Source organism: Hippocampus guttulatus, chromosome 7 (genome assembly GCF_054856545.1).
Source record: "Hippocampus guttulatus isolate MCC_2025c chromosome 7, RoL_Hgut_1.0, whole genome shotgun sequence".
NCBI classification, from domain to species: Eukaryota; Metazoa; Chordata; class Actinopteri; order Syngnathiformes; family Syngnathidae; genus Hippocampus; species Hippocampus guttulatus.
This window is the reverse complement of record NC_141267.1, coordinates 17,657,066-17,680,990: the sequence shown is the minus strand read 5'-3', so window position 1 is coordinate 17,680,990 and position 23,925 is coordinate 17,657,066. Positions and strand designations below refer to the sequence as shown.

The 23,925-nt window shown below is 40.3% G+C and overlaps 3 protein-coding genes across 7 annotated transcripts; 1 reads left to right on the top strand and 2 right to left on the bottom strand.

The window, feature by feature from the left end:
• Positions 1-2,302: 2,302 nt before the first annotated feature.
• On the bottom strand, positions 2,303-4,703 carry mmachc (metabolism of cobalamin associated C). The gene is made up of 5 exons (XM_086116724.1): positions 4,581-4,703; positions 4,223-4,420; positions 3,571-3,723; positions 3,134-3,310; positions 2,303-3,058 (listed from the first exon to the last, which is right to left on the bottom strand). Exons 1-5 carry the CDS (start codon positions 4,686-4,688, stop codon positions 2,876-2,878), a joined length of 819 nt encoding a protein of 272 aa, XP_085972850.1. The 5' UTR covers positions 4,689-4,703; the 3' UTR covers positions 2,303-2,875.
• A 194-nt stretch (positions 4,704-4,897) lies between these two features.
• LOC147202715 (uncharacterized) lies at positions 4,898-11,979 on the top strand. 5 transcript variants are annotated; one of them, XM_086115939.1, is made up of 12 exons: positions 4,898-4,965; positions 5,350-5,427; positions 5,555-5,597; positions 5,709-5,866; positions 6,194-6,275; positions 6,354-6,608; positions 6,773-6,849; positions 7,590-7,684; positions 7,762-7,829; positions 7,965-8,123; positions 8,676-8,838; positions 9,445-11,979. In XM_086115939.1, exons 2-11 carry the CDS (start codon positions 5,362-5,364, stop codon positions 8,813-8,815), a joined length of 1,143 nt encoding a protein of 380 aa, XP_085972065.1. In that variant the 5' UTR covers positions 4,898-4,965; positions 5,350-5,361; the 3' UTR covers positions 8,816-8,838; positions 9,445-11,979. The 5 variants fall into 5 exon arrangements, 4 of the variants coding, with proteins under 4 accessions (XP_085972065.1, XP_085972066.1, XP_085972068.1 ...); XR_015101405.1 differs by having other exon boundaries at positions 4,916-5,427; positions 9,445-9,518; positions 9,581-11,979; XM_086115940.1 differs by having other exon boundaries at positions 4,916-5,265.
• LOC147202714 (uncharacterized) lies at positions 10,107-23,217 on the bottom strand. The gene is made up of 5 exons (XM_086115943.1): positions 22,768-23,217; positions 16,941-17,087; positions 14,747-15,328; positions 12,653-12,804; positions 10,107-11,180 (listed from the first exon to the last, which is right to left on the bottom strand). The coding sequence occupies exons 1-5, from the start codon at positions 22,838-22,840 to the stop codon at positions 11,136-11,138; spliced, it is 999 nt and encodes a 332-aa protein (XP_085972069.1). The 5' UTR covers positions 22,841-23,217; the 3' UTR covers positions 10,107-11,135.
• Positions 23,218-23,925: the final 708 nt, after the last annotated feature.

Here is a 23,925-nt window from a genome sequence, read left to right as displayed (position 1 = left end):
ACGCCTGTATGCTGTTTGGAGACGTTTAGGTGACGTCAAATCAAAATGATTGGCAATATCTCTCAAGGCTGATGATGTACGGAAAATATACACTCAAAACAATGTTCAGAACAAGAAGCGTATTGTAAATAAATGTGTGCTAAATTCACGTGTTCATCCCCCTCCTCAGTCCTCGTCCTCATTACGCCGCTGGCCTTTGCCCGCGCTCCTTGTAGACTGAGTGACTGAGGCCCGTGGGCGGCGGCAGTCGCCGCCGCTTCACTCGACCGCAACTCATCAAAGTGCCACTCCGCTGCTCTTTCTCTGCCTCTGCTCGCTGCTCTTTTCATCCGCAAAACCCGAATGTGAATCATGGCAGCTGCAGCGCTGCTTTTTTTTTGCACCACCGTTTCTATCCAATTTGCTCTTTTTGCAGCTTTAAATGCTGAAACTCTCAAATGCTAGGCTGTATGTGGACAAAAAACACATTGTAGCCCTTTTAACTACGAGGGCCCATATTTGGTAATTGGACTTTTCACTGCTACATTGACGCGTGTAACTGATCCCAACCAATGAAGCGCTACATACAAAATGAAAACACTCACAAGGAGCTGCTGTAGGCCACAAATGACGCCCTGACGCTCACAAGTCCAGCTCTTGACATCACTCCTTTGGCCACGCCCCAACACAAACAGAGCACATACAGTAACCATACTATATAATTTTTACAATATCGTGTTATTTTTTTGTGAAAAATACTTTTCAAAACTAGCATTTGGGGTGAGGGGGGTGGTCTGGAATGGACTAATGGCATTTCAAATCATTTCAATGCAGTAAATTGATTTGACGTACAACTAACTCGACTTCGGACCTTGGGGACGGAACAAATAAAACTTGAAAGTGAGGTTTTTAATTGGGAAATTTCCATGAAGCATTTTATTACATCTTTCATAAAAAATATTAGAACTAATTTTAAACGGCAACCAACGGCAATGACAGTTCACCATTAATTATATAGCTACATGTTGTGGCATGCTTTGGATCTTGAGCTTATTCCCAATGACAGCGTAATGCATGACATCGAGTGGCTCGTGAAAGGTTCCATTTGAGAGACTTTTGAAGTTGCTGTGCCATCGAAGAAAACAGTTTCTTTATGAATTCATTTAACAAATTAAAAATCACACAACTATTATTTAAAAACAATGTACAGTAGTCAAACCAGAAAACACATTGCTTTAATAACTTTATGTTCAAGTTATTTTATGTTCAAGTTCTGTGCAAAGGTACAACACATTACTGCACTCACTTTTTTTTTCCTCTTACAGTTTTTTTTCCTGCATATCGGACTTAACTTGGAATCACGCACGCAGCTTAGCATAGGAGCTAAAAGTGAAAGGGATGGAGGTGGTGAGGGGATGCCATATCAGTGGGAGTATAATTAACTCCGCAAGAGTGCTGATTCAGTACACAGATAGTTCTAATGGCACGGGCGGGAGAACGGGCTCAGGTGAGAGCCTCATTAGAGATAAGGGAAACACAATAAAAGTGCAAACGTGGAGTGAAATAAAGTCATAAAAAGATAATCAATCCAGTATTACAAAATAGATATGTGGCGTGAGAGTTGGCCAAGCCACGCAGACTCACCCAAGAGCGCTACAATACTGACACCTAGCGGCTGAACCACGTAAATATAGGATTCAAATTTGTTGATTCATTCTTGAATACACATTCAACTAATATTTGTTTATGATATTATTCACAATAAATCAGTAATTTAACGAGATAAATACATTAAAAAAATACATTTTAACCAATGACTGGTTTTGTGGTGTAAAGAAATTAACCAAAATAAGTTAATCAAAGGTGTGCGCTGACTCTCATTTAAGATGAATTTGAATGTGATTAGTTCATTCTGAGACCAGGCACACCGCAGTTATAAGTGGGTGTGGGCACTTGTACAGCCACATTATTGTAGTTATTTAGATTTCAACCCCTCTCGAAAAGATTAACAAAAGATAAATGACCAAAGCAGGTCATATGCACATTCCTTGCAGTCCCGTATTTTCACGACCATAAGATGGAGATAAAAGTCAATTTTCTCCAATATGAATGGGGCGCCAAATAATGAAATAATTTATTTACTAATCCACAATAATATACTGGACAGTTACAGTCATACAGACTGCTGTATAGTACGTACAATTTTATATATACACACAGAGACACACGCACACTCGTGCAATTTTTTTTTCAATTGAAGATCATTTTGGGGTTTTTTTTCCCCATGTAAGAGCAAATTAAGAAGAAATCAATCACCAAGCACTTTAATGTACAGATTTATTTTGAAGATGTCCATTTCTTTTCATCCATAGCATGACAATTGCATCCATGGAGATGAATGTCAAGGTCTGGACTGAAATTACGACAAAATATGACCCACAAACACCAATAAATTAAAGTAGCGCCAGCATTTATAGAATGTTAAATGCGTATAAACAAGAAGCTCTTTCAAGCCTTTGCGCTTGCAACCTCACATGAGCTAACATGCATGTTTTAAAACTGGAGAAAACCCACTCAAGCAGAGGGAGAACAAGCAAACGCCACACGGGACACCAGAGACCAGATTCACACCCAAAAGTTCACAACCCAAAGGCAGATGTACTAACCAAGACTCCAGTATGCAGCAATTTTTCCAAGATATTGTTTTAAAAACCACTACCGCATGACTATATCATCCATGTAAAAACAGCTTAATGTTAAATCTTAATATTAAACTGTTTTAATCCCCGAAATTAAAAAATAAAGGCCTCCAATGACGAGTAGCCGTTTTTGCTAGTGTGTATCTGTCTTAGCCTTGATGAACAAAGCTAGAATAGAAATACAGCACCTTTCCATCTCAGCCATGTCCATCCACCTGAGCGTGTTCCCCCGGGCTGTGAGAGGGCACGTCGTCCGACTCAGGCAGGAGACCCCAACTCCTGAGCAGAACATGTCGTTGGGCAGGTGGCGTGGAGAAATAGTCCCTTTTTTTCTGGGAGTAAGTCTGCGAAGGAGTAATGATGTTCCTGTAGCTCCAGTCCTACGGCGTAAAATAATGTGATGATGGGAATGTGAAGATTTCCACGTGAAACGTTTCATTTAGGCTCCATGGTACCTGCCACCGCAAGTTGAAATCCTCCAGTAAATGAATCCTGGCCTCCCTGGAAGGCACACAGTCCGGAGGGTCAGGCTGGACCTCCTCCGGGTCCATTTTGACGTCTTGGAAAACCAGCAGAGCTCTGATGGCAAACCAGCCTCCCAGTTTGGGGTGCACGCACACACCGAACATCTTCTGTCAGGAAAAAATGGAGTGCGAAAAGTCAAAGCACAGCTACACCTGCAAAAGAATATTTGTAAGGCAGCAGGACTTTAAAAAATATTCTAATAACATCTACTTCGATTAGAGTTGTTAACTGACTCAACACTTTCTTGCAGTCTTTTAAGCATTCACTACGCCAACATTACAAAATTCTACAAAACAAGTGTAACGTAAACGTAAATCAGGTTACAAAAATAGCTCTGAGTTAAGATATAAAAAGTGATTAAGATTACTTTGTTAGCCCAGGGTTGGTCGCTGACGTCAGACTGCTGGTAGTAGAAAGCCGCTCCTGACACGTGTGCAGCAGTCTGTGCTAAGAACTTGGGCTTCCTGCTGGGCAGCAGCTCGTAGTCGTACCTCACGTCAACCTTCTGTCCAGCAAAGCTCTGCAGACGACAGAGGAGACACAGTAAGGAGGAGAAAAATATTCTCTACAATTCATCCACAACAATTCATGAACTCATTTACTTGTTTTTATTTTTATGTATTTATTTTTTGGGGTTAAAAATAACAAACTATTTTTTCAAAGAAGAAAAAAAGACCCACACCCATTGGGCCTATTTGCAGATTTTTTTGTGTGCACTTTTTGTCTGATGGCGTCACGCAGGTCGTTTTCTACTCCTCTCAGATTTTTTTTTTTTTTAGCTCTGGCTTGTTAAAGATATGTTTTCCACTTCTAATTTTAAATATGATGTACAATGGAACTGTACTACATCAACTACTCTGTCGCCTCGTTTTTATCTCAATGATTTTCATGTGATATTTCCATTTTTATTGCATGCATCTTTGACCGTCCAAAAAGTGTAGAAGAGCATCGAGTCATGGTCCCCGACACCTAGAGATAGTAACGCTTCACTACATATCCAGGATATGAATATCACAAACCTGAGAGAGAGCAGAGGTGACACAGTGTTTGACACACTGGTCAATGGGGTCAGAGAGTCCTTGGCATCCTCTGTCCTTCATGAAGGGAAGGAAGGCTTCCTCGAACATGGAGGGAGTGCTGAGGATCAACACGGCCAAGCTGTCATCCGCGTAAGGTAGGTGCAGCTTGGCGGGCAACACAGAGTTGTACCAACCCACCTGAAAATACGGAGCAGAGATGGTGTCAGGTGGAAGCAACACAGTGCGACAGCAAGTGCATCTGCTAGTTGCTGCATTTAATGTGGCATTTTGACGTTTACGTAATACATAAAGTTAGAAAAGTTTCATAAAAATACTTTGGCAGTTGGAACACAAATACCTTCAAGGTGTACACTTCAAATCCGAGTTTTCCAAGACTCTCCTCGAGTAACTTTTTTACAGTTTCCATGTTAACGTTTGAGGCCGCCATTTTATGTGACGTCATCATTACAGGGCATTTTGGGATATTGTGTTCTCATCTCCTGGTGATGACGCTGGGATAAATGAGACTTTACAAGAAGATATTCACAGTCCAAAAGAATACAAATGCTTTACACAATGTATTGAATCCAAGAGGTAGTCAATAACTAGGACTGTCCTGGCATTAAAAGGCAAAATAGACAACGACTATAACTACAATTCCCAGATGTCTTCGGGGTTTGAATGTGACGTCAACATGCCCTACACTGCGCCCCATTATTTAAAAGTGGCTCGCGAAGCTAGGAGTAATATTGACACTTTTTGTTATTAAATATTAGTGGTTTTAGTCTTTTATAGAACCTATATGACCGTCTTGTATTTTTCTATTTGATGTCGTTATGCGTTATTACTGTACTATAGCGCTGGTTGCTAACTCGAATAATTACAGTAGTCCAATTCAGCCCGAGGACAAAATATTGGTTAATTCACATTAATCTGATGTATTTTGTGCTCAGGATTGTGTTTATCAGTCGGAAAATTCTATCCCTGAGTAGGAGTGCCATTGTAATTGCAAGTGTCAAACTTGTCATAAGGCTGTTACCTCGGTACAGAAGTGTAAAGTTACTTGGTGTCAGCCTGCTTGTTTATCCACTGATGACTAAACAGATGTTTTCTTTCTTTCCTTGCAGATCAACTGGAAGATGAACTGGGACCGCCAACTGAGTTCCATTCTTTCTGCAGCTGACGACAGCGTGGCCAACATGAGGGTGAGCAGGCCTGCCTTCTAATGTCACCCTTCCATAACCAACGTATCCAATTTAATGTACTTAATGTAAATTCTTGACAATATTTACGACAAATATACTAAAATTCTAATCTTCTATGTTTCCTCAGGGGAGGCTGTCCTCGCTGGGGAACTCCAGCAAAAGGGAAGAAGGTGGGTGAAACTTCCTGTATATGTTTAAACAGAAAAGGTGGAAATCCCTGCCTAGCAACAGTACAATCATTATTGTTGGTGAGCTTTCAATCGATATTTCTACTTCTCCAGAGTCATTTCCATTCAAGGAGAAGTTTCATGATTCAGATTTTGACAGCCACGCCGTTTGCGCTCCATCACCTAGCGCACAGCAGCTTCACCGTGTCATTCCCGAGGTCCAGTGGGCAGATGTAGCCTCCATCCAGTCTCAGCTGCAGACACAGAACCAGGTGATGGATGACACTTCACCTGCATCGCCTAATGAGGTCCAAACGGAACAAATTAAAAGTTGTATCTCAAGGCACCACTATATTTGCTCTCGTGCAGCACGTAAAATTATTTATAGATGTCAAGCACATGACGATAGTTCGAATTTAAAGTTTTGAGGCATATTTTTTCCAGAACTTTTTTTTTTTTTTTTTGGTTAAACTTTCATCTCTTGTATAGAATCTTGGTCATTTCTCCAGTTGAACTCAATGAAACGAACAAAGGGTTTCAAATGTGAAAAGAATTTCACATTTGCTTTCTTGTCCCACCATTGTCCTTTTTTTTCCAAGGCGATTGAGTCACTCACCAAGAAACTCGACGACATGGAGCGGAATAAACAGTCTCAGCAATTTCATATCCAGACGCTGCAAGGTAACGCAAAATCACGATTGGATATGAGCATTGTAAGGAGCACAAATAGTCGATACATCACAACAACGTGTCTTCCAGCGGAGGTTGACAGGTTACGCGAAGATCTGAGAGGGAGGAGATGTGAAAAAGAAGACATTCCAGGAGTGGAGCGAGAGATTACCGATGTTGGAGCAGCCGCCTTCCCTCAGACGAGGTGCGTCAAAAGCCTTTACCCAAGAGAGCTTGAAAGAAATCTTTTCATTTTGCTCTCTTATCACAGCTGGAGCTCAAAGGTGTGCCGAGCGGAGCTGGAACACCTCTGCAAGGAGGTAGATCAATTGAAAACCCGACTGAGTGAGTCACACTAAATCTTCACGACTGTACAAGTCCTGAGCATTATTTTTGGCCTTCAAAGCAAAGAGGCAGGCAGAGTCTTGCCCAAAACATCATCATCATTGTCATCTTCTTGCCTTGTCCTCTTACTTATAATTTATTTTTTATGTGTGCTGCTCAACAAGGGAGGCAAGAGGAGGCGATGATGCTCCTGGAGAAAGAGGCCCGAGAGAGCCGGCGACAGTGTCAGCATAGCAGCGAGGTGCATCCGTTTAGTTTGCTGATCTCACGTGTACTGTATTTAAATTAAGGTTTACAGTAGCGGTTTCCAAACATCAGGCCGCCATTTTAAAAATGTGTTTTTTAAGCGCTACATTTTGCGCCACGTTCTGATTTGTGTCGATGCCCAATTTCTAAACATAACATTAACGATCCTTAAGTTAAACACTGCTTGAAAGATTGTCAGCTTGCTACAAATTGCTTTTTGTTTTTGTTCTGAATGTGGAATTGCAATTTGGCTGCTTCTCAGTGCATGTCTCAGTTTTGGGTGCATGGGTCACCCCAAAACTGTAGAACCTTAAACAGAAAGCTATGTACCGGGTTTTCCAAAATAACAATAGTAGTGTATGTACATACAAAACAATTATGTAATTGATTGGTTTTATTGTGCAGCCTGGTGGGAAAGTGATTAGCACGTCGACCTCACAGTGAAGAGGTACCGGGTTCGATTCCAGCTCTGGGCTTCCTGTGTGGAGCTTGCATGTCCTTCCTGTGCCTGCATGGGTTTTCTCCGGGTACTCCGGTTTCCTCCCACATTCCAAAAACATGCATGGCAGGCTGATTGGACACTCTAAATTATCACATCATTTTATATTTTAAGAGAATTAACAGCTTGGAAGTCAACCGGCGCCACAGAACTAAGTGTGTTTGTCTTTCGTGGTTGCACATCTATATTTCCAATTCTGTATCCCAGTACCGTGTTGTCTGTGTTCTTTCAAGCAGACGATTCAGGAGCTGACGGATCGCTACCAATCTCACAGCTCAGATCTGGCCAAAAGTGCTTTTGAGTATACACAAAAGGAGATCCGCCACATCCGGTACGCGTGTCTGCTTTTGCACGTCCTGCTTGTTTGCCGTCTGATTCACCGGCATGCAATTCTCGATCTCGCCACAGCGCCACTGTGTCAGAACTAGAGGGTGAGGTCATGCGCCTGCGTGAGCATCAAGCCATGCTACCAGCAAGTAAGACCTGAACTCCCCTCCTGGTCCACGTCCCACCTTTTTATCATTTTTAAAATAACTAACAAATCCTTTGCACAATGTTTTTATTTTATTTTTTTTTTTTTTAATGTTGACCATGCTTTGCTTTACACTTAGTGGTCCCAAATGGCTCGCCCAGGCTCGGCGAAAGGCTCAAAGTTGAAGAGGCCAAGCAGGACTCTGACTCGGAGGACTTCAGCCCTACTGTGAGCCTGGCTGAGATCAGCTCAGAAATCTCACTGCTGGATGATCTGCGTGACTCAAACACATTTCAAGGTGGCAGCATAACCCTTTAAACTATCATGCCTTTTTTAGCCCTTTTTTCTGAGGAAGAAATATATATGTGGCCTCTTGATTTGACTGACAACCAGTCAACGGTGTAGTCTGCTTTTTGCTAAAAGTAAGTTGGGATAAGTGGCACCTCACCACTTTCCCGGACAGGAAAAGCAGTTCTAGAAAGCCGGAATGGAATCTGGGGTGATCCTGTTAGAGTGTTGACCTCCTTTCAAGGCAGAGCAATATCTGTCAAGTTAAAATGAAAACAAAACAAGAAGTGTAGAGCGGCCCAGTGTTGTTGATTAGCTAAATAGTGAATGTAATTTTAGGGAACTGTGTGTGTGTATGAGCTTACTGTAACAAAATATCCTAGAGGAGACTCCAAATGCTTCCCAGAGTCATTTAGGGTCATTGTTTATACACAAACACCACCAGTGCTTATGAGAAATGAGTGTCTGTCTTTCATCGTCATCCCAAGTGCATCAAAGCATGACCTCCTACGCACACACATTAATATACTGTACTAACAAACTAGCTTTGCTCCTCCGCCAGCTCTTGAGCATCAGGGTGTTCCATCCAGAGTAAAGAGTGACTTCCTGGACGAGGAGGAGTATGATGATGAAGACATCCTGGATGACGACGATGACGTGAACCTAGAGCTCGGATCTGACCTGAGTCTGACGGACCTCTGATCCTCTTTTTTTTTTTCTGTGAGGTCAGTCATTGGAATGCACAAGGAACAGTTTGGGCATGTGAATTAGCAGGGCATTGTGGTTTGTGGTTTCCAGGTTGCCTTGCAGAGTTCACCCGCTATAATTGCAGGTCAATACTCTGGTCAACAATTTATTATTATTTTTTTTTTAAATCAGAGATGCAAGTAAACCTTTGCGGAAGATTTTTTTTTTTTTTTTGCGCTGATTCCAAATCTGCCCTTGTTTTTCTCAAGCTCATCAAATGTTCCCACTACTTCTACTACTATTACGATTACTACTACTCCTAATAATAATGACAATAATATGATATGTAATTTAGTTAGTAATATTTATCTATTAAGGGTTCCATTCAGCAACAGGTGGAACTTTTTTTAAGCGTTATGGCTATAAATTAAAACACATGGTAAAATCTGTTTTGAACAAGGTCAAACATAAGAACAAAAAATGAAATATCTCAAAAACATGATGTACTGGGGAAAAAAAGTGAATACCTTTTTTTAAATCTGCGTCAAAAATACATTTAGGAACACATGAAGCCATCTCTGATGTTATTTGCTTTGCCACTATTTGGCGTGATTTAAAGCGATCTTTCTTTTGGATTTTTACAGTGCTTACTCACGCGAGGGAAAGGAGAGCCACACTTCCAGACGCGCCTTTCAGTCATTAAGTGAACAGCAAAATAGTGAGCATGTTCATGCAGATGCTGCTGCTGGCCACGGTTCTCACCCAGAGACTCTTACGCAGACCCACCTCTAAATGAAAGGAGAAAAACTCCTGGACCAGATACCATGAGAAGAGTCCATAACTCCTGGGGGCATGTCATCTCTCCGGCAAGTGTATGCGTGAGTTCGCCTCGGATCTTACCGGCGAGTGTGCATGTTCGGCCCGGTATTTTGCCATCTACTCTTCCACGTTGCTCGGCAGGTGGGCTCTGGTCATCTTGCCATCTAGTGTATGCGCAAACAACAGCAAGCACCTTACCAGCACGTATCATTACGCTCAGTCGGCTGGGTTTTGTCATCTCACCAGGAAGTGTACGCGTAACAGTGGACTGGAGCTTGCCACCAACTGATTGTAACCGCAGGGTGGAGCTCTCGTCAGCTTTTGGCTTCTACTTGTAGAGGGAGAGCCCAAAGTGTGGAGAAAAGAAAGCAAGCGCCCGTAAAGAATGTTTTCACTGATGGAGGAAGCGCTACATACACGACTATGTGTCACGTGTACACAAATATCTGGTTTGTCGGCGCCGACCATAAAGAGCGAAAACACAAAACACATTTTAAATACCCTTTAATAGTCATAATAATAATTGTCCATCATCCACATTGACCAGCAAAGCCTCACAATTCAACAATGATGCGTTTGACACCTCAATAGATAAACACAAGTGCATCATTTTTAAAACGTGGATTTCCACATGGGTGCATCTCAAAGGGGAATGCAATTTATTTGAGTTTTTTATAAATTAATCCAGGCGCTCGACAATAACAGTATTTACAGTATTAACACTTCAAAAAGGCCACTGCTCCAGTCGTATGTTCACGTCACATGTGGAAATGACATGAATGTACATGTTTAAAAGGCACTCTTAAACTGCAATGGTAGGGGGGCGGGGGCATCACCAACAATACTGTACTGTATTTGAACACACCCTGGACACCTCATTAGGTACAACCACTCAATCAAATCAGAGCATCACTATCTTTGTGAAAGCGCCATGAAGCTCTTGTATTGCTCGGAGAGATGCACCTAATGTTGTGGCCGACTAGAGTATCCTTTAAATAACCCATGAACACAATAATTTGAAACACACACACACTTAAAAGCCCAGGCATAGCTGAAACGCGCCCCGCAGAAACAATAACTTTTCTTCGAAACAAACATAGAAAATGTAAATAAAGTGCAACCTCATTAAACGTATAATTAGGCCGTTTGTTCTGTTCTCCTCTTGGGCCTTTGAGTCATCCGAAAAGCCTTTAATGATAAGATTTCTGTATTTCCTCAAAATACAAAAAATATTATTAGAGGAAATACAGAACATGCAGAAATGAGAAATGAGAAATGGGTGCATTTTGTGCGTACTAATCAGAAATTGACATTTGCTGCAGAACCCGACAGGTGGTATCTGTGTGTTATGTATCAGAGCCGCCATCAGACCTGGATACAATTGTAGCTACCCACATAACCGCATGTGGTAAGGATCAACAGTCACAAGAAGACAGACCGGGTGGTTGAATCATTACAAATGTTACCCTTGAAGAAAGGCTTTTGGGGGGAGTCAGTGGTTGGCTGTGCATCCATATCAGTAGCTGTACATAGACAAAGGTGTTTCCTCCATCATGTCGTCCTAAGCAAGGAGAAACAGGAGAAAGACACCGAAGCCAGTCAATATAAAAGGAGACGTAATGGGAAATTGACTTCTTAATGGCCCGGTATAAATAGTCGGCTCTCTGATTCCACTCAAGTCCAATGCTCAGGCTGCCCCATGTTGTCAAGGTAACAAAACTCTCCATTTGCCCAGCAGTATGCGAGGAAGAGTTCACCGTCACTCACTTGCACAAAATGAGCAAATTCCAGCCCAGATATAATTGTAAAGTTTATGACTATTCCATTTTTGTTTTTAGTGCTGGCTTTTCAATATAAAATATTTTTTATAATCCAGCGTTGGGAGTTTTATTTTGATAGCCATGTTGCTTTAAAATGCAGGCACATGACATTTTTCCTTTTCATTGTTTGCCTTTCAAAATAAAATTTATTTTCAAATTTGATGTTGGGACTTTTATTTCGCAAATCATTTTCTGTATGAGTATTTAAATGCTTGTAAATGGAAATATTTACATTTCCCAGGCTTGATTTCCAAAATAAAATAATTTTCCACCTCTGATTGCGCTGGGATTTTAAATTTGGAAATTATTTTATTTTGAAATGCAGACAGGAAATATTTGTTTCTGGTGCTTATCTTTCGAAATAAAAGTTTATGACTATTCCATTTTTGTTTTTAGTGCTGGCTTTTCAATATAAAATATTTTTTATAATCCAGCGTTGGGAGTTTTATTTTGATAGCCATGTTGCTTTAAAATGCAGGCACATGACATTTTTCCTTTTCATTGTTTGCCTTTCAAAATAAAATTTATTTTCAAATTTGATGTTGGGACTTTTATTTCGCAAATCATTTTCTGTATGAGTATTTAAATGCTTGTAAATGGAAATATTTACATTTCCCAGGCTTGATTTCCAAAATAAAATAATTTTCCACCTCTGATTGCGCTGGGATTTTAAGTTTGGAAATTATTTTATTTTGAAATGCAGACAGGAAATATTTGTTTCTGGTGCTTATCTTTCGAAATAAAAGAACTCAAAATTCAATGGTGTTGGGCCTTTTGTTATGAAAATCTATTTTGTTTGTATCCTGGATCCAATACTCGTTTTTCGAGACAAAATGATTTTAAAAATCCAAATGGGGTTAGGACTTTAATTTTGAAAATCATTTTATTTTGAACAGCTAGCACAATAACCTATTACCTTTCAAAAATAAAATAATTTTCCAAATAAAATGTCCCAAATGTGATGGTGTTGGGCCTTTTGATAATTGTTTTACTTTGAAGTGCTGGCATGGGAAAACATTTCTGGTGTTTGCCTTTCAAAATAATTGGTTGCCCAAATTTGATGGTGCTAGAACTTTAATTTTGAAAATCACTTTATTTTGAAATACTGGCACCTGGAAATATTTATGTTTCAGATTCTTGGCTTTCAAATTTAAAAGATGTTTACAAATTGGATGGTGTTGGGACTTGAGTTTTGAAAATCATTCTCCCTCACCATGGGCAAATCTTGTAGCCTGCGGAACTCTGGCCTGTTGTCTCGTCGACGCAGTTTGAGGAAGAGGAGCAAGGTGATGACTGCGGCGCTGACTATGAAGGCTGACACCAAGCCGGCCAGCAGAGGATCCAGCGTTGGGGAGTCGTGGACGGCTGAAGTGAGAACACAAAGCACAAGAGACGCGTCCGAGCTTTTCACTTTATAAAAGGTGCACAAATGTATTCAGTGCCGACATAGTTACAGTTACTGGTACATTCAAGCAATTTCAATGTAATTCAAATTTGAATTGAATTACATTTTACTCCTTTACAATATTCAAATTTTAATTTCAAATATTGTCATTTTAATTAGATTTACAATGAAACAATTTTCATTTAAGCTAAAATTATTTTCATGAGTTTATAATATCATCGCGCATAGCATAATTGCCTAAGTAATTTTTCAGCATTTTTGGGAGGGAAGAAAAATAAACATTTTCAGAACGCACATTGGTATTTTTTATTGGCTCTTTTTCCTTTTGCTTATTTTTTCACTCATCTGGTTGAAATTTTTCTACTAATATCAATTTTTAAAAAACTTACCAATGTGTGTGCTAAAAATTTCATTTTTGCTTGTTTTCCAAAAATACTGACAGATGACTGTAATTATGACCTGATAGTGGATGTTTTAGGAAGCGTACTGTATTAGTTTGGGAAAGTCCCTACTAAAGGTCCATAAACCAAATGCAGAGCCTGCCGCTGCTATCTACACACGTTGCTATGGAGCACTGTTTTGCCAACTCAACGGTTTTCACATCAAGTAAAAACAACCACAGAGGAGCGAGTCATCCCTCCTTCCCTGGCTTATGGAAAAAAGGCAAAGTGCCAAATGTGGACTAATAAAACCACAGCGCCTGGGAAGCAGAAATCATGGGTTCTTTTTTTTTTTTTTGCAGAGATGTCCTAAAAATTTCTCTGCCAGGCAGATGGAAAGATAAAATGAATACAGCGGCACGCTATCCCAATGGATTGAGCACGCCGTTGAGGGTGTCTAAATAATTGAGTGGGTAGATTTAAACGGCTATGGAACACGAGTCCTATGACTGTCTCCAAACAGAGGGACCAATGTGGACGGCCTGGTGGCGACAGCACTTGTGTGTAGAAGAAGGAGAAAAGAGCTGGCTTGTGTCTAAGCAAACAAAAGAACAGTGTTGCTTTTGTTCTTAGGCCAGTTTAGTCTCTGTCATCATCCAAACAGTGAAAAGCCAAGGACATATTTAGAAAGCACTCGGTGGCTGTTTTGCATTTAGGGCAAGTGGGGAAGTGCCGATCCTACCGCTGAGTTTTGGTGAGAGAAGTGGGGTGGACCTACATCTAGACACGCAACCATTCACTGTGACACTCACATTCAAACGTGAGGACAATTTGGTCTTCTATTAAAGTGGAAGCCAAGTAAAAAAAAAATTGAAATACCATGTTCTGTGTCTCTAATACAGGCAGTCTAAACACGGGTTTCTTATTATTATGTTGGTGGTATAAGAATGAAGGCTGAATTAAGCCACCCGTTTACAACCATCCGACAAGGTTGACATTTTATGCAGCATCGCCCCCTGCTGTCGACTGAAATTGACGTCAAAACTGGGTTTGGTGACGTGACTCACCTTGTTTGCTCCAGTGCACTTTGGAGTAAATTTTCGTTGACTGCATAACTGAATTGAATCGGCTGATATTAGATCAGATAAAAACTGGAAAAAAAAATCCACCAATTTTGTGGGCTATTTTTTTTTTTTTACACAACACATTACAACAAAAGACAATGCATTCAAATGTCTCCTCCCTAAAAGTTGTCCAAAAAATCGTCCGATACTAAACAAACACTAAACGACAAAGTAGTGTGGAGCAGTTGATTGGGAAATACTTTGCTAAGGAACCAAAAAAAATGTTTTGGTTTTATTGATTCGATTTTTATTTATGAATCGCTCAGTTAATCGCTTATTGGATTTTTAGTCTGCCAAATATTGAAATCGGTAATAGCCTAAAAAAATATCCATATTGGTCGCCCCAACTTTATTCTACTGAACTTGGAAGATAAAGTCAAATTTAGTACTGGACTTACTGTTGCCCTTAACGTTGAGCTGCGACGGGGTGTCTGCATGCAGTTTGGTCTGCGTGGATGTGAGGCTCGATAGGACGACGGTGGTATGCACCGGGGCTATGCTGGAGGTCCTCTGCGCTGACATGAGAGTTGTCATCTGAGAGGTGGAGGTCTCTCTGGAGGAGGTGGTTGTGAAGCGGGTTGTGGTGGGCGTGGTATATTGCTGAGTCGTGATGGGCGTGGGCGTGGTATGTTGACGAGCCGTGGTGGGCGTGGGCGTGGTATGTTGCCGAGCCATGGTGGGCGTGGGCGTGGTATGTTGCCCAGCTGTGGTGGGCGTGGGATATCGCTGAGTCATCGTGGGCGTTTTATCCGAGGTGGTGCGAGACAAGGGGGTGGACACGGCAGCTGCCTGGCTCAATAGTGTAGTGGAGACAGGAAGGGAGTCCGGCGGCTGGTGTGAATTTGTGTTGGCCTGGGTTTTCTTTGAAGGGCTGTGAGGAGAGGTTGCGTCAGAGGCTTGGATGATGAACGTGGGGGTAACGGAGGGCTTTGATGTCATGACGTCGGTCAGGTTGAAGGATCGTTGTGGGATGGATGTCGCTGAGGTTACCAAAGAGAATTGTATTAGCTCCGCGGTGAAATTAATAGACTGGGTAATTCGCAATGCTTTACTTCCTTTTTTCCAAAATAATTCACTTTTTTTTTGCGATCAAAATTCAACACACAACATTTCAAAATGATCGAATGAAAGAGAGTCTTTTTTAATTTTTGCAAATTAAGTAGATATGAAATAATAAAATGAGGGGGGATGTGCAGCACTGCTAAAACTTTCCCTATGCACTTCGCAATTTCATTTCATTTTAAAATAAGCTTGTCACAAAATGGGGGAAATGAAGCACTATGAATTCTTTCTGGATGCACAGCATCTACAAAAGTATTTCCTTCAATAATCTCCTGTGCCTCTTATAGATGGCGTCCACTCCAACAAATAAATGCCTCCTTCAAACAGATGCCTCTTTTTTTCCCCCTTTGAAAAAATCTATAATTATAATTATATATTATTATTATATATCTTGATTCACATTGTTCACAATCACAAAACATTCATGAACAGCCGTTGAGCCTATTTGTAGTCAGTTGCTGGCCAAAACAGCAGAGTAGCAACACTCAGAGAAGGTCGCCGCTATCTGCAGAGCTCGGTGGCGCTGAGTCGTGAAGGCAAACTGTCGTCTGATATAACCTTCAAGTGTGTGTGTGTTTGTACCTGTGTGTCCCTACCATCGCTACTTTTCTCATGTTATGATGAAAGTCCTCACACGGCATAGCTGTAGAATTATTTCTCACTCTCCTCACGTTTACATTATTTAACCCTCTGCTTTATGTGGATCCGATAATGACAGTGATGCATCAACGGAGTACGAAGCAAAGGCTGTGAATTCTTACGTATGTACATGCACAATTGTGCCTTGAGACACCAGTTTAGTTTGTTCCGTGACCACACTTGTGACTTAAAATAGTCATTTCTGAAATCATCTTTCCCAACTGAAATGAATTCGATATAAAGTCAAGAATTGAAATGTTTTGGCCACGTTTTGTCTCAATTCAATTGACGTGCTTCTCCTTCGGGTGTTGTCTGTGCCCTGGCCACCAGGGGGCAGTATAATACAGGCATATATATATAGGTACAGAAATTCAAGAAGAAATTAGAAAAAAAGTTATTAAAATCTATCAGTCTGGAATAGAAAAGGTTACAAATCATTTTCCAACTGTCAGAGCCATTACCCACAGATAACAGTGGCAAACATTCTCAGGGGTGGTCGACCAGCTAAACCAAGCGTTGCAACGACGACTCATCCAGGAGGTTGCAAAAGAACCTAGAACAATATCCAAAGAACTCCAGACGTCGCTGGCCTCAGTTCAGGTCAGTGTTCATGACTCTACCATAAGACACATTGTATGTTGGTGAAGTGAGTTGAGGTGAATGCTGCCATCATTATGGGGTGTTTCTATACTTTTGAGGGGGAAAAAATGCCTTTTTTAATGTCATGCTCTATCGTTATCACTATACTTTTCCTCTTGGCCTCCGCGGCCTTACGTTGGTGGTACCATCGGCTTATCACCACGTGTCAACCTCCTCGATACAATAACGAGCAAATATAGCCCAGCTAATGACTTCCCGTAGTAAATTGAGTCCATAAATCTCCCTACTTACTTTTCCCTTGGCTTGGCTGTAGCGTCGCAACGGTATTGTTGCCGGTCGAGGAAGTGGCGTTGGAGCTCTTTGGAGCAATAATGGGTGGCAGATTGCTGGTGAGATCCAGGTCACGTTCTGGTGCTGGTTGTGCAGTATGCTCATTACCTAATGGGAGGCAAGCAGAGCCAAGCTTAATTAATGCTTATTTGGTGTCATAGGCAACCGGCTTGCTAAAATACAGTTCACGCAAGATCCAAAAAGATCAGAATTACAAGTTTGGGTTCCGTGTGGACGCAAAAGTTGCACAGTCAGTGAAAGCAGTGAGCAAAGGCAGCAAGCAAGTATTTAAAGCCATTATAAAAACCATGCCATGGGATATTTGCAGCTACAACATTGATAATTATTATTCCGTATCATTCCATGTTTACAATCACTATCGATACACATGATATTTTTGACGCACAATCAACATGACATACAGGACTTTAAAAAAAAGGTCTACACGCACCTGTTCATATGCACTGTTTTTGAGATAAATGATGTAAAACAGTTTTCCAACATGAATGTGGTTTATAGCCTGTACAACGCAATTGAGGTTTTGCGGGTTTTTGTTTTTTGAGAAGGGAAGTAAAAACAACTGAAATGTAATGCGTCGCACAAGTGCGCACATCCTCTTATAACACCAACATGCGTCACTGTAGATACTAGATGTGGTATTCTTTTGTTGATGAGCAGTGTTCAGCCTTCAAAGTTGAACCTTGGCTTCATTAGACCATAACCTACCGTATTTTGTGTTTAGGAAGATTTTTGGAGTCACTATGCTAGTGCTGTCATCCAGATTACTGCTCAGTCAATATGGCAATTAATATGACATTTTCACCTTCATTGACTATGAATCCCTTTTTCCTTACCAAGTCACCATCACTATGAAATGATTTATTTTCATCAGCATCATCATAAATCATAAGTCAAACAATCAAGAACATTTGCTGAGTGAAAAGGGTTGCAGCTGAAGCATTGTTTATAATGATATGCCAATACAAACACATCCTAAAGTACACAATCATCTGAACCAAAGGCATGACTATCTACTTATTGTGTATACATTTACTTGACTTGAACAAAACTTTTACTTTCTTAAATGTCCACTGATAAATGATTCCATATTTTCACACCATCAACTGATATGCACCTACTTTTGAAGGTAGCATGAAAGCTAGGTGATTTAAAATTCCCTCTTCCTGTTATACCCGCTCTCTCTCTATCCTCAAACATTTTCTGAACAGTGCAGGCTAGCAATATGACATACAGTTATTAACGCCACCACATTAAGTAATCATGTCTTTTTAGGCTTTAATTTGCTTATCGAATGAACGCGGTTTCCCTTTTCCATTGCTCTTGATCAGTTTAACTAGTTTTGTTCCCCTTCTCCTCCTCCTTCCCAACATCCTTTTGAGGCAAACCAGAACGCTGACAGAACGTAATGTCATTAGCGTTGGCTAGCTCATTAGCACAATGCCTTTCATTACCGCAACAATCACTCACACACGCAGCGTTCAGCAGTCTAACTTATTTCCAGCGACCTTGACTACAAATTGTCCAGTCACAGTCATACCAATATGAGATATTTTTAGCTTCATTTACAAAGAACTCTTTATGTGATTGCTCAGTTCCTAAACATTGAATGTGAATGTATTAGTCCTAAATGTTAAATATGACTGATTAGTTTCCATACCATGAGACTTTGTTGTTGTTGCTGTTGTTGTTTATTGAATATAAAACATATTACAGTAATAATTTGACAGAAAATAAGGTAGATAAAATAGTAAAAAGAAAGAAATCAGTCTTCATTCAACACAGTTATTATGTTCAAGGGAGTAGGAAGAAGTAAAAAACTTATCTAGTCCTACCCCGTTATGTGTTTATATCTAATAAATCCTTTTTATATCAATCAAAAAAGAAAAAAAGTAAGAAGAAAGAAGTCTCCATTAAGGCTCATACTTTACCCTTAACCATGATATTTTTACAACTTTTGGTTTGTATCGGGATTACCGTATATAAATCCACACCCTGGCACTCTTGTGTCAATTTTCTCTTGTATTCATAATGGATATTTCAATACCTTTCTCTATTTATCAACTTAGTTCTGATTTATCACTGCTCCATGCCATTATCCAGTCACAGTCACTATAAATATGACAGTTTCAGCTACATTTACTGGGAATTCTCTTATACCGATGCTCAGTCACAATTAGAGGTGCGTAAAGTAGGCAATAGCTGTATTCAAAAATGAAGAATGTTAATTAAAGGTAATATGACTCAAGCAAAACCCCCCTAAAAAACAGTCTTCCAAATAATTACTTGAACAAGAGTAGGTATTCAGAAAAATCAGGTTTTCATAGTAATAACAACAACAATCATTGAATATATAATATAGTCATATATTTAGTAATATTTAGGAATTAATTACGGGTTAGGTTGAGCATCAGGATAGGCGGATTTTTTTTTCTTAAAGCCATCTCTGATTAAAATTTGTTTTTGAGCAGTGTTATCAATAACTACAATATTGATTTTAAAAATAGGGATGATCACCTTGGCCATAACCATGAAGAAAATGTTTCAAGTAAAAAAAAGTACCGGTATACTGCATCAAGACTACTCTTGACATGTACAATTTATTCAAAACGTTACTACAGAATTTGCCACGGAATAAATGTAACGTGTTACAACCTAAACGCCCATGCAAATAGACAGAGGAGCCACGCTGTACAATACCGGCCTTGTGCAGCAACCTGACTCAAATACTCTCTGAGACTTTTGAGTTTTTGTATATGTTATGCTCCATGCATGTGTGCAGAGTGGGGTCATCGAGTACAGAGAACCACTGTTACGCTCGCGCTGCAAGTTCGAGACTCGACATGTAGTAACCCGCTCCTGCAATGCTCAAAGCAGGAAGGTTGTCCAACCATCTTCAGTACCTTTGCTTACTGTCAGGAAATGTACAGGCAATGTGTTTTTGTGTTCTTCTTGACTCTCTTAACCATCATACATGTGTAAACACAAGTCCCATCAATCCATTTGCCATACCTTTATCCTCATTCATTTTACAGTGGAAGTTGGAGCTGATCACAGCTGACTTTGGCGTAGCTAGGATGTAGCAGTCGCTAGTTTCATTTAGTGCTCTTTGTCAAACATCACACACAGATGGACCCAATTTGATGACATTTAAGCCAACAATTTCCACTAAATTGTGAGTCAGGCTCAAACGTATTAAAGCTTTAATCACCCACATATAATGTTTTCTCACAGCTTAAGAGCATTTTAGCATTTTGCATTCGAAGGGATTTTTCCCTGACATGACTAACGGGCATTTTGTCATTGCTCATATCGCTGGTGTTCACCGCCATCTGACTGACCTCAAACTGTCTCTAGTCTGTCATTTTCTCCTCCGCTCCAATATGTCACCCTGTAATGAATGTAACGATCGTCTCTGAGTCTGCTCTTAAAAAAAGAATAACAAAAGGAAATATAATGAGGAATTGTGTTAATATAGGCTTGACTTTGCAATATATGCGATCTCCAAATGCGTGTGATTGTGAGGGCATCTCTGGTTCATGGCCTCCTTTTTGGTACGGAGTTCCATTGGGTCTAGGTCTAGGCTCTCGGCTATTTGTTGGAAGGCACTCAAAAGAAGGCACCTTTTGGTTGATTTGGATGTGTAGTGGGATTAAAAAGTCCCCACACCTCACAGGTTTTTGTGTCACAAGATAGCCAAGAGCCCAACGGTAACTTTGACATAGCTGCAGGAATTTCTGCCAAGTACTGGCTGGCTTAGTACATGTAACAACAATCTCCTATCGTCTTCATAAGTCTGTGCAATGTGGCAGAGTGGCAAGCCAAAACTCTCCTTCTTCTGACTTGATTAAAATAGAAAAATGTAACATACACATGAACATGTTTTATGTCTTTGTACGTTTCTGTTTTGATATAAACGTGTAAATGTTAGTCAGGCAAAACAATCATATAACACACTGAAACACATCTGGACTACAATAAAAGAATGGACAAGTGACAGACGCGAACAATGCAGGAATGTTTGCTCTTTCTGTCTGGACTACAATAGAACAATGAATGTGTCACGGACGTTAAGGTGTTATCCCTTTCACCTTGTTTTAATCTACTGTTTAAAAAAAAAAATCAAATAACACGCAGTAGCCTCTTCTTCAGTCTGGCCTAAAATAGCAGAATGTGTGAGATGTGAAGAGTGTTAATTATCTGCCATCTCTGCATGTGTCGGAGTCTTGTAATTACTTGATGAAGTGCTTGCTGGCTGGATTTTTGTACCTACTATAGCTCGACAAAAGCTCATTATCATCTGATAAAACCCAGCGTGACAAAATCAAGAGGCCACTTTAAAACACAGTGAGCGGAAAGTCCGCACATGACCTGCAGTGGTCTACGGTAGAGACCCAATTAAGTGCGAAGACATTAGAGGTGTCATTATGTCTCGCTGTGCACTTTCCCTGTCCACTGACAGCCAATAAACGGAAACTTTATTCTAAGAATTGAAGAACTGACGGGGTGGGGTGGGTTGTGAACATGGAGGCTGTGTGTAATAGGTGAGCTGAAAGAGCAAGAGGAGGGGGAAGTGTGTCAAAAGCAAAAGTGTAAAATTAATAACAGAGAAATAGAGACAGCTCCACTTTGGCCTTCTTTAGGCAAAGAACTACTGTATATTTATGAACATCACACCAAAATCGTCGGTTAACCTCAATTGAATTCTTGACTGCGAGGCATATTATTTCTTGAAGCAGATGCTAATGCTAATAGGATGCATAGTGGTACCTTGACCCAAGCGAGCTGTCGGGGTTTGGATTATTTTTGTATGAGCCAAAATTTAAGTCACAAGGAAGCTTAAGATACGTCACCGCTTGACTTAAGTGGGGGGAAAAAAATGGCGGAATTAAGGTACTGTAATGCACTCGTACGTGGGCAAGGAGAGCCACGGTTAGTGATTACCTTTCAGCTGTTTACTGAAAAGGACAAACTGTCAAATACACAAATACAAAATGAGAACATTAGGAATGATTCCAGCCAAAGCCAGTGCCTGATTTCACTCACAAGGCCACGCCCCTTAACGGCACACCAACCCGCTACATCCACCACACAAATACTGTACTACAGTGTGCGCAGTATTTACACTTTTTAAAACCTGTTTATTTCTTTACAATCTTTTTTTCCCTTTTAATTATGTGCACGGCTATTTGTTTTACTGTATTAAAAAGCAAAAAAAACAAATTACTCTTATTTTAGGGAGGAGTTGGAACGCATTAATGTCGTTGCAATTTATTTCAATCGAGAAAACTGATTTGATATACAGTTGAATGCCACTCTTTCAAGGATAGAGACCAAGCTGCCCCTCAAATAGGGAAAATCGACGTATAACTGATGGCCATTAATATATATATCGATCCATTAAAATCATTTGGGAAAAATATATTAAAATTTTTTAAATAAACATCCGTCCTCACGCCCCAAGAAAAACAAAAAACTGTCTTGCTAGCAAACTGCATTTTATTTTAATCCTTTCTGTCCGCTCTCGCCATCGGCATTTTAAGAGTGTGAAGAGTTTTACTATATTTTTTATTAGTTGTTGAACATGACACGGGAGTTACCTCCCCTTTATCCTTGGGTGACAACTAGGAAAAGTTAACATGATACTTGACCGAGGTCAAACAATGTAACGAAATACAAATGAGTGTGAGCATTTGTACTTCGTTCCATCCCACGACTACAATCTGATCACGATCAAAGAAAACAAAATAACATAAAAAGTGGCACCTACCATGATCAGCAGATCCCACATGCAGCAGCAGCAAGGCACCAAGGTAAATACACACTCGAACCTCCATCGTCATATTTGTTTTTCCTTTAAAATTCTATAATCCACGGTCACTCAGTCACTAGTGTACAGTAGTGCACTGCAGATTCTGCTACTGTGTATTGATGTGTTCGTGGCTGAAACAAGAGTCTCTCTCTCCCTCTCTCTCCCTCTCCTCGCTCTCGCTCCCTCGCTCTCTCGTTTACCAGAAACAGTGCCACGTGTTCCCGGTTCAAAAATAGCACGCTGACCTCACGTCTTTGACTGTCACGAAATGTCAGATGAGCATCAATGCAGTCGTGATAATCCATTAAAAACAAATAGTATACAGTGTTATGCTTTTCAATACGCCTCCTTTCGTTTGTGTCAAGTCACACAATGTTCATGATTCATTTTATAATGTCAACATTTGGCCACACAGTGACGCTGTTTCCCCGTGTTTAAATAGATTTGATTGGTCTTCGTTGGCCCATTATTTGATACGTATGCACGCCGCCATATTGAATGTGTCAGATCTGCCCGAAAATGAACGCAGTTGAATGGACTGGACAGAAGAGCTCCAAAGTACACAAAGTTAATGCCTTTCGTTCACCCCTTCACACACACCATATATATATTTGTGGCACCAAAAACAACATATGCCAAGTTTAATCAGATTATTATAAATGCTTCGTCCCATATATTTTCAATACTACCACGAATTTGACCGATTGGCCTCTGCCATGTGCCAAGTCCATCAGGACCAGAACAAAACGACTTCTTCCCACAATCCATCACTGCACAGAATTCACAATAACACCAAACTAATTCCATATTACAGCTACTTTTTTTATTTAAAACATATGTGACTATATAACATGGGTGGCTTACTCCCATGTTAACATTACAGTTCGTTTTGGTTCATTTTTTTAAACATGAGTTATTATTATTATTATTATTATTATCCGTTAATGACACAAACTTGGAGTTGCTCCCCAATCTCGTTGTATCTGCACCATTGCGCTGTACATTTAGCCAAACAATATTGCGTTTGGACAACATTATCTTATACCATTGTTAATTTAGAAGAAAATAAAATACCTCCATATAAAACTTCGCAGCGTTTACTGAGGAACTGCTGGT

Excerpts from the sequence above, each read along its gene's own strand:
- LOC147202715 (XM_086115939.1), top strand. The coding sequence starts at position 5,362 with ATGAACTGGGACCGCCAACTGAGTTCCATTCTTTCTGCAGCTGACGAC. Across the intron at positions 5,598-5,708 it reads CTCCAGCAAAAGGGAAGAAG|AGTCATTTCCATTCAAGGAG; the intron begins GTGGGTGAAACT and ends CTACTTCTCCAG. Across the intron at positions 7,830-7,964 it reads TCAAGCCATGCTACCAGCAA|TGGTCCCAAATGGCTCGCCC; the intron begins GTAAGACCTGAA and ends CTTTACACTTAG.
- LOC147202714 (XM_086115943.1), bottom strand. The coding sequence starts at position 22,840 with ATGACGATGGAGGTTCGAGTGTGTATTTACCTTGGTGCCTTGCTGCTG. Across the intron at positions 17,088-22,767 it reads TGTGGGATCTGCTGATCATG|GTAATGAGCATACTGCACAA; the intron begins GTAGGTGCCACT and ends GCCTCCCATTAG. Across the intron at positions 12,805-14,746 it reads GCTCAACGTTAAGGGCAACA|CCGTCCACGACTCCCCAACG; the intron begins GTAAGTCCAGTA and ends TTCTCACTTCAG.
- mmachc (XM_086116724.1), bottom strand. The coding sequence starts at position 4,688 with ATGATGACGTCACATAAAATGGCGGCCTCAAACGTTAACATGGAAACT. Across the intron at positions 3,311-3,570 it reads ACCAACCCTGGGCTAACAAA|AAGATGTTCGGTGTGTGCGT; the intron begins GTAATCTTAATC and ends TTTTCCTGACAG. Across the intron at positions 3,059-3,133 it reads ATTTCAACTTGCGGTGGCAG|GACTGGAGCTACAGGAACAT; the intron begins GTACCATGGAGC and ends TTTACGCCGTAG.